At 55.1% G+C, this 9,626-nt stretch overlaps 1 protein-coding gene across 1 annotated transcript in view; it reads right to left on the bottom strand.

The window, feature by feature from the left end:
• Positions 1 to 2,869: 2,869 nt before the first annotated feature.
• SPOCK2 (SPARC (osteonectin), cwcv and kazal like domains proteoglycan 2) overlaps positions 2,870 to 9,626 on the bottom strand; it is a 29,337-nt gene continuing 22,580 nt past the window's right edge. The window contains exons 8-10 of the mRNA XM_045400097.2: positions 7,871 to 7,933; positions 6,842 to 6,979; positions 2,870 to 6,720 (exon numbers count right to left, since the gene is read on the bottom strand). Of these exons, the coding sequence (XP_045256032.2) occupies positions 6,575 to 6,720; positions 6,842 to 6,979; positions 7,871 to 7,933 (347 nt within the window). The 3' untranslated portion in view covers positions 2,870 to 6,574. The remainder of the gene's footprint in view (positions 6,721 to 6,841; positions 6,980 to 7,870; positions 7,934 to 9,626) is intronic.

Below are 9,626 nucleotides of genomic sequence, written 5' to 3'. Positions count from 1 at the left end.
GACCCAAGTTCAGAAGCAGAGCCTGGCAGAATCTCTATATCCTACCTTCTTCTGTACTTCCCCAGTACCCACGCTCCCATCCACATTCAACCATGACTTATTGATGAAAACACAGGATTTTCCACCGTGGGCATTATCTCAGTGCGGGAGGCACGCCAGGAGTGGCTACAGCCCTGGGCAGCTGACCTTGCAGTGAGCCAGGCCTGGAGCAACACCAAGGCTCCACCGCACACCCCTGACTGAGCCAAGATCAGCCCTGGGAAACGGAGTCTTCTCATCCATAAATGGGTCTGAATGGCTGGTGATCCCTGCCTCGTGGAGTTGCTGAGGGGATTCAACAGCAGACGCGGCCTGGACTGGCTCACACCTGTGATCCCAGCACTTTGGGAGGCTGAGCCCAGGAGTGCAGGACCAGCCTGGGCAACCCCCATCTCTACAAAAAGTTTAACAATTAGCCGGGCATGGTCGCACACGTCTGTAGTTCCAGCTACTAGGGAGGCTGAGGTGGGAGGATTACTTGTGCCCAGAAGTCTGAGGTTGCTGTGAGCTATGATCTCACCACTGCACTCCAGCCTAGGTAACAGAGTGCGAAACCTGCTCTGAATAGTAATAATAATAATAATGATGATGATGATGTAAAGGACATAGGGCATTGAAGGGAACATAAAAACATTTTTTTTCCTTTCCTCTCCCTCACCTATTTTGCTCAAATATAAAAAGTTCTGGTTTTTGTTTGTTTTTGGTCAAATGCACCCCCTCTCCTCTCTGAGCTCTGCACAAAGGAGGGAAAGGCTCCTGTAGGACTCTGTGTGCAGTTTGGGTTTTTTCTTTCAGATTTGTTCCCAGGCCCCAGTTATTCACTGGAGAGAAGTCAGTACATAGACCCTGTTCCCAGGAGGCTAAACGCTGAGGGAAAGCGAGGTCCCCACGCATTTGGGCTCCGGTGACAGCTTCCCGAACGGCCTCAGGCACGTCTGCACTGCAGGTCGGCACCTGGGCCTGTCCCCGGCAATGCTCTGTTTGCTGCTGGGCCAAGGAACCCTGAGAACCCAGGTTGACAGGACATGGTGACAATGGAAGGATTGTTCCAGAAGCTGGGGCCCTGGCTGGCCTCTGGCTTCCCGTCATCTGAGCAAATGTCGATCCGCCAGGTACAAAAGCCAACATTTCCCTGATGATTGAAGATGCTCATTCAGAAGGCTCCCCCTCAGCAGGCTGCAGGGTCCTCCTAGCCACTCCGAATCCGAAACCGCTGTTCTCATCGCCACCCCTTTCATCCTACATGCTGGGAGCAGCCCCTTGGCAAACCCCATCGCTCCTCACACCACCTTCCAGAAAGCTCCTGAGCCTCCAAGTCTGAGCCTGCTGGTGGCAGCGAGACACAATGAATAGCAGAAAAGTTCCCCTTCCTAAGGAGCCGCTGCAGCCAGACGGGCAGAGCCTGCCCTGGCTGCAGGCTGTCACCGGGGGCTCGCTTTTGCTGTTCGGAAAGCACTGGGGCTGGCTACCACATGTGATCCATCCATCAGATCCTGGCCCAAGGTCACAGTTAGCTATCTCCAGGGCTAGAGCTTAGAGGTCCTGTGCCCAGATTCCATCCCCCTCCACACCGCAAAAGGATTTGTTAAAAGACACGTCTAGTGAGGAGTGGGCAAGGCCTAAGAGAAGAAAAGTCACAGAATGATGATGACAGTCCCCCAGCTCAGATAATCCCAGAAATAAAAGACACATGGTTATTCTTCTGCTGCTCTGGCTGGGCGTGGTGGCTCACACCTATAATTCCAGGACTTTGGGTTGGCAGATCAGCCTGGCCAACAGAGTAAAACTCTGTCTCTACTAAAAATACAGAAATTAGCCGGGTATGGTGGCACACACCTGTAGTCCCAGCTACTCGGGAGGCTGAGGCAGGAGAATCGCTTGAAGCAGGGAGATGGAGGTTGCAGTGAGCCGAGACTACACCTCTGCACTCCAGCCTGAGCAACAGAGACTCTGTCTCAAAAAATTTTAAAAAAATAAAAAATAAATAGAATCATGGGCTGGGCGTGGCAGCTCATGCCTGTAATCCCAGCACTTTGGGAGGCCGACGTGGGAGGATCACTACAGGTCAAGAGTTTGAGACCAGTCTGGCTAACATGGTGGAACCCCATGTCTACTAAAATTACAAAATTAGTCAGGCATGGTGGCAGGTGCCTATAGTCCCAGCTACTTGGGAGGCTGAGGCAGGAGAATCACTTGAACCTGAGAGGTGGAGGGTGCAGTGAGCCAAGATCGTGTCACTGCACTCCATCCTGGGCGACAGAGTGAGACTCCATCTCAAAAAAAAATTAAAAAAATAGAATCATAACGCTGACAAGCACGTAAGGGCCCGATACTCACGTACTCCACTGACGGCGCTGTCTCAGTTGGTTTTACCATTCTCACAAGCCATTTGCTAAGAGGTGGTTGAAGTCTCTGAAAAGCTCCCACCCTGGATGAAAATGCTCTGGAGCTGGATTGTGGTGATGGCTGTACGACACGCGAATGTACTAAATGCCACTGAACTGTACTGTACTGTATTTTTATCTTTTTAGAGATATGGTCTCCCTCTGTTGCCCAGGCTGGAGTGCAGTGGCACGACCATAGCTCACTGCAGCCTCAACCTCCTAGGTTCAAGCAATCCTTAGCCTCACACATTGCCCCCTCTTCCCAGCCTAATTTTTAAAACATTTTTTTTTTTTTGGATAGATACAGGGTCTCGCTATGTTGCCTAGGCAGGTCTCAAACTCCTGGGCTCAAGGGATCGTCCTGCCTCAACCCGCGCCCAGCCATAAATGCTGTTTTTGTGAAAAATAATACCAAGGGTAAGAATAATCCGAGTATTGCCAGCAGATGGTGTTTATAAAGTTTTTATTTTCCATTTTCTTAAAAATAACATTTGATTTCCTTTATGCATGTGTGGAGTGTACTTGTTTCCTTAGGCTGAGTAATAGGCAGATAAAGACGACACGAGGCAGCGTCCCCAAGTGGAGGCGGGGCGGGACATGAGAGGATCGGGTGCAGGGGAAAGGGATGGCTGGATGACTCACGGGACGCTTGAGTGCCCATCAACGCACACACACAGTCTAACACTTGGTTTTTCGATTTTTTAAAGACATCTAAAATTACTGAGAGATACAATTTCAGCACTTAAATCTACAGACGGAAATCCAAGCACTTGAACACAATTCCTAACTCTAAGCTCGGTTATTGCACATCACACAGTTTAAGCAGGCTTCAGGCTGGAAAGCAGTTTGCTCGCTGGGAACTTCCTCAGGATGTCTGGGTCTCCTTCTGCACCCGTGGTGTCTCTCCCCTGGGACTGCCACCAGCCTGCAGCCTCTCAAGGACCCCGGGAATCAAAGCTCAGCCATTCGTTCTCCCCAAGGGCTGAGGGCTCGGGCTTTGGTGAAGCAGGGGGTCCCGTGTTGATGCCAACAGATCCCACCCCCTCCAAGGTGAAGTTGGAAGCAGGTGGAGCTCATGGAAGGCTGAAGCCAGGCGGGCTGGAGTGAAGAGGTGTGACCACCCCCGTGTGGGACAACAGGGGGCAGTCAAGATGCCACCACCCACCGCCCCTCCCTTCCAAGCTCCCAGGCCATGCTTCCTTCTCCATCACCCTTGGACCTTCTCTGAGTGGTCTCTCAAGGCACATTTATTTTCTGTGCTCCAACCTACCAGAACTGACATCCACCTCCCCCAGCACCCACGGGCCAAGGAGGCCTGGGACAGCCAAGGGGAGTTCCAGGACCAAGCAAGCAAGAAACCGTTCTTTGAACACATGGTTAAGCTTCTTCCAGCATGGCCCTAATTCCCTTACCTGCCTAAGCCAGGGGAGTGGGGGCAGGAAGAAGCAAGGCATCGAGGAGAGGGTGCTGGAGGGGCTGGGTGGCAGGCCCCTTGGTCAAGGGCATGAATCAAGGAGCTGAGGAAGGACCAATCTGCAACATTGATCATGAGGAAATCTTAACCTTGTCTAACAAGAAGCCACTTGGAGGCCGACCTTCAGCCCCACTGGGAGCTGCTGTTCTGTCTACCTTTTGAGGGGCCCAGTCTCAGTGGGGCAAAAAGCAGTGTAGAGGCTTCTGAGACAGGCAAGGCTGGACCCCTGCAATCCTGCCAGAGGCTAGTTCAATCCCTTTTGCTTTCTTGCTAAAACATATTTACAAGGACACACAAACGTGTACAGTCAGAAGACCCAGAGACAGAGGGAGCACGTGCCCCAGGAGCAGAGGGCGACAACAAGAGGACAGGGAACACCCTTCCTCTGAATTCCTTCCCTTCCCAGGCCCCCCAGCATCCTTAACAACCTCCCCCCAGTAGGAAAGTTCCAGAACTCCAGCTGGGGCAGAGGGAAGAGACAGGTAGACTTCAATCCTAGCAAGAGCGAAGTTTCAAGTAGCTCCGAGTCAGAGGCGCGGCTGCCTCAGAGAGCAGAGGGCTGATGTGGAACAGCATTTCCCTGAACTGAGCCGGGGCTGGAGGGGGAGATGGAGGACAGAGAGAGGACAGGAGGAAGAAGGGGCTGGGGGACCTGGAATGGCATGACACCTCAACACTCAGAACTGGGCTGCGGAATGGAAAGCGGTTTATGGGGCTAAGTGGGGCTCTGCTATTTCCCCCAAGAAGGACTCGGAAGATGTTGATTCCAGGGCAGAGTGAGGGGCAGACAGGGTGAGGCTCTTCTGTAAAGTCCAACAGACACTCGCAGATGCTGGGAGGCTGGGGACTGCCAGGTTGGGAGCTTCACCCAGAGAGCCTCACCGCATTGACCCCACACCCGCCGCCCACCCAGCACACAGGAGGCCCCTCCTCACACTCCCAGGCCACCAAGACGGCCCCCAGGTTCACACACAGGCACACACACGCACGCTGCTCTCACGCACTGAAGGGCATCACAGCCCCAAGTCTGGGTAAGAAATTCTCCACCAAAGGTGTTAAGGAATTTGCTTCCATGGGGAGAACTTGACGGGTGGGGAAAACAGCAACAAACAAGCAAAAGAAATGCACGGGGCCTTTTCTCATCTGGTGAGATGAGCTTACACTGCTCAGGGGATGTTGGGAACAGCGAGGTGTGAGGTGTGGCCGCAGAGCCTAGCTGCACCGGTCCTGTCCCCTCTGACTTCTCACTTTTCCGTACTGCAGGCTTCGAAACAGAGCTTGGGGAAGCCCCTCTGCTGGGGCAACCCTAGGGGATCTTCAGAGGGGCCAGAAGGAAACCCCGGGGGGCTGCGGGGAGTGGGGCTGGACATGGCCTGTGGGTGGCTCTCCCCTGGCAGGAGGAAGATCATGGTCTCAGAGCGCGGGAAGCCTGCAGCCTTCGACAGCTGCTTCTCTCTGGGGTCTCAGGGACAGGTCTCTCTGTTGGTCTGGGCAGGACGGGAGTGTTAAGGGTCAGGGAGGAGGTGGGCACACACACCCCTAGCCTAGACCCAGGCTCTTCGCCTGCTGCTGCTGGCCCTCAGGCGCCCTCAAGTGGACGAGGGGACCCCAGCAAGGGGATGAAGGCAGGAGCAGCACCCCATGGGATGGGCTGCACCAAGGGGGAGCCAGGCAGAGGTCAACTGTGTAACCACCGCCCAGTGTCCCCAAGAGAGCAGCCCAGACCATGGCTCCACCACGAGACCCAGAGAAAAGGGACAGGCTATTCCAGGGTCTGGGATTCAGAGCTGCCCCTTCTCAACTCCTAAAAGCTCCTCCAGTCTCTGCAGCCACAGCCTCCTCCTGCTGAGCCGACCCCTCTCCCCACCCTGTTCTACCCGCACCACCTGGGCCCCCTGGGACAGACCTTGGACAGCCTGGCAAGGCACCCTGTCCCCGGCCTCTCAGCTGCTGCCCTCCTCCTCCGCGGCTGCCACCTTCATCACTCTGCCTTGGGTCAGGAGAGTTTTTCCAGTGCTTGGGGATCAGCAGAGGGACAGGGCTTGCTGTGGCTGGGCGTCCTGGCCCGACTCATCTGAGGCTGGTGGGGATGTCACACCACATCGGCCCAGTTTTGGGAGGCCCTCAGCCGGCAGACAGCTCCCTGCCCTCCCTCCCCTTTGCAATGGGGACAGGCTCGCAGGCCAGAGCTTGACTTCAGAAGCGAGAGGCAGAAGGGCAGGCAAGGGCTGGTTGAGCCAGGGTAGGAACCCAAGGGGTCAGGGCTGGGCTGGGGGACGCGGCTGGGGGCATCTCATTTCATGGATTTTGACCTGTCAATTTGTATTTGTGTGTGAATGTATTTTAAAACCAACAACAAAAGGAAAGAAAACAGCTACAAGGAGGCCGAAGCGGCCTTTGGGTGACTCACTCTGCCAGGAGCAGTGTGGATCAAGGACACATTTGTCAGCACATGCCACACACACACGCACACATACACACGCACGCACACATGCACTCACACTGTCACCCATCCCAGCCGTCTGTGCCACACTCATGCCATGCACACTCACACTCCCGGTCCCCCCGGGTAGAGCAGGGTCCTTCTGACTGCATTTCCGGATCCGTTCTCGAAGCTGCCTGCTGCTGCTCAGAGCTCTGCTGTTGAGTCCCCCCGGCCGCCGGCTCCTGAGGGCATCTACCAGATGTAGCCCCCGTCGTCAGCCTCGCCTGCCTCGCCCTCCTCCTCCTCGGCCTCCTCGCCTGCTTCCTCCGTCTCCTTCTCCTCCTCGTCCTCCCAGCCAACGCCGCTCCCAAAGTCACCCGAGAAGCCCACGATGTCATCTGTGAGGGGACCAAGCCAACAGGGGGTGAGGGAGCTTCTGGTACGCCCCCACCTGGCATCCTATGACAAGGGCCCCCCAGGTCCAGGCCCCCAGCGGGCCCCGAGCCGCCCAGCCCGTACCGCAGTCAGGGCTCCCATGCGTGCGGGTGCCAGTCAGCTCCAGGCCCAGCTGGTCCACACACCAGCAGTCGCCGCTGCTCTGGTCACACTGCATCTTCCGGTAGTAGCCATCCTCGTCGCAGCTCGGGATGAAGATGCCTGAATGAGATGGGGCCAGGCAGGTCAGAGCAGGGACCTGGGCTGTGGGCCCCTCAGAGAGGTGACCTCCGGCTCTACTCGCTGGAGATGAGGACACCCGCTTCCTTGAACCACTGCTCAGGCCCCTGTGCCAGCTCCCAGCCACCCCATCGGTTTCCCTGACTCTGTGGCCCAGATCTTCTAGGACAGCCAGTCTGACTTCATCGGGTTCGACACTCTCCATCCTCCCACAGTTCCTCCAGCCTGGCTGTCCCCTGCCAGGAAAGCCCAGCCTTCTCCTCCCAGCCACTCGGAGTCTGACCTGCCTCCAGGGCCCACTCGCTTTCCTGTAGGCCCTGCAGCTGAAGGTCCTGGGCGCCTGTGTACAGGTCACACTGCTGGTTCTATCTTTTTGGTGTGTCCATTTGTGTGTTGTGTGTCTCCTGACTGGCCCAAGCTAAAGGGTTATGAGGCCGAGGAGTGCATCTGTCTTGCCACCCGCTCTGAGCTGGGTCTGTTGCTGTTGTATCTCTGGAGAAGGCCCCCAGGTGTTTATGGAGTATGTGAGGGAATGTCTCTCAGGGAGCCGCCTCACTCAAACACTAGTCACACGCTTGCTGAAGGAAACTGAACTCGAGGGTTCCAGCGTCCTTCTGTATCCCAAACTCTAGCTCCGGCATGGATGGGCATAAAATTAGTGCCTAGAACACGCTTTTCTGGGGCAGATTGGGAGGCCCTGCCCCCCACAAGGATAGACACAGGAAGGGGGCATCCCTCTCCTGTCTTCCTAGGCCAGGGCCTCCTCTGGGCTCCATGTCTGCCATGAGGCCCAAGGCTTGAGCCACTGGGTCTCAGACGAACCCAGGAAGCCGTCCCCACCTCCTCCTCTGAGTGCCTGGTCTGGCCCCTCACCTGGCTTCTTCTTGGCAGCCTCCTGGATCTGGACACGCTCCAGCTCCGCCAGGCAGGGGGGCTCTGTGGGGAGAGAAGCAATCTCTGATGGGGCTGTCCCCTGGTGCTGGGGGGACGCACTGAGCCCTTCAAGGCTTAGAGACCCAGGCAGGGGCTCTGCAAGATGAAAACACCCCGTTTCTGACACAGGGCCACCCCACAGCAGGGGTGGGAAGCACAGGAGCTCTGTGGCATGAAAACACCCAGTCTCTAATTAGGGGAGCTCATCCCACAGCTGTGGATGACCTGAGGTCCCCAAGAAGTCCTAGGGACCCATGAGAGGAATAACAGGATTCAGAAGAGGAGGTGGGGTGAACACATAGACACCCAAGGGTGAGAGACCCCAGGGGAACGTAATGCTAGAGGGAATGTTAGAGAGAACTCCCAGGCCTGAAAATACAGCCACACGCTACATGACAACATTTCAGTCAATAATGGATGGTGGTCCCATAAGATTACAACACTATTTTTACCATACCTTTTCTGTTTTTAGCTGTTTATTTTATTTTATTTTTTTTTAATGGACTTTTGCTCTTGTCTCCCAGGCTGGGGTGCAATGGCGCGATCTTGGCTCACTGCAACCTCTGCCTCCCAGGTTCAAGTGATTCTCCTGCCTCAGCCTCCCAAGTAGCTGGGATTACAGGCGCCTGCCACCATGCCTGGCTAATTTTTGTCTTTTTAATAGAGACGGGATTTCACCATGTTGGCCAGACTGGTCTCAAACTCCTGACCTCAGGTGATCCACCTTCCTCGGCCTCCCAAAGTGCTGGGATTACAGAAATGAGCCACCACGCCCAGTCTATGTTTAGCTATGTTTAGATGTACAAATGCTTACCATTGTAACACCATTGTAACAATGGTAAGCATTTATGTGTTACATGTTATGTGTCTGCAGTATTCAGCACATAACATGCTGCACAGGCTGTAGCCTGGGAGCAATGGGCCAGGTGCACAGGAGGCCACACCACCGGGGTCTGTGGAAGCACTCCTGTGATGCTTGCACAGTGAGGAGATCACCTCATGATGCATTTCTCAGAATGTATCCCCCTCATTAAGTGACGCATGACTGTAACTGGCAGCCAGCCTCTAACTTGTCTGCGACCTTGGGAAGTCCCCACCTCTCCAACCTGGAAGCCTGCCTGGTTGTAAAATGAGGACAGTTCCCAGCCTCCTGCCCAAGAAAGCTGCTGTACAGAATGGATGGAATGGCCTTCAAAGGCCTGGAAAGTCAAAGTGCTGGAGTGACACAGGTCACAGGAGGGCTGGGCAGTCAGAGTGTTGAAACAGATCACAACATCACGCATTTGCAGAGGGATTTGTGAATTACACGGTGCTCTGCACAGATTTTCTTGGCACATCCTCACAACAGGCTCCAAGATAGGTATTGTTATTTCCTGATGCAGATGAAGAAGCAGAACTTAGAAAGATTTGGTCATTTGCCGGGGATCCCTGACTAGCGTATGGTGGGGCTCGGGCTGAAGCTTTGGGCCCTGACTGCCGATCCCCCACCAAGATGGGGAGAAGCATCCAGCGAGGAACACCAGGGCTTCCCCAGCTCCGGCCGCATAGGTCAGGTGAGCCCTGGGGACCTCAGTCTCCCCAGAGAGGACTCTGGTTCGAAAGCTCTGGCTTCAGGTATATTCAGCTGAGAAATTTCATCACATCTCTAAGGTTGATGACAACGTATGTAATCACCTATTGGCGGCACAAAACGTAA

Source organism: Macaca fascicularis, chromosome 9 (genome assembly GCF_037993035.2).
Source record: "Macaca fascicularis isolate 582-1 chromosome 9, T2T-MFA8v1.1".
NCBI classification, from domain to species: Eukaryota; Metazoa; Chordata; class Mammalia; order Primates; family Cercopithecidae; genus Macaca; species Macaca fascicularis.
This window is presented reverse-complemented; position numbering and strand designations above follow the sequence as displayed.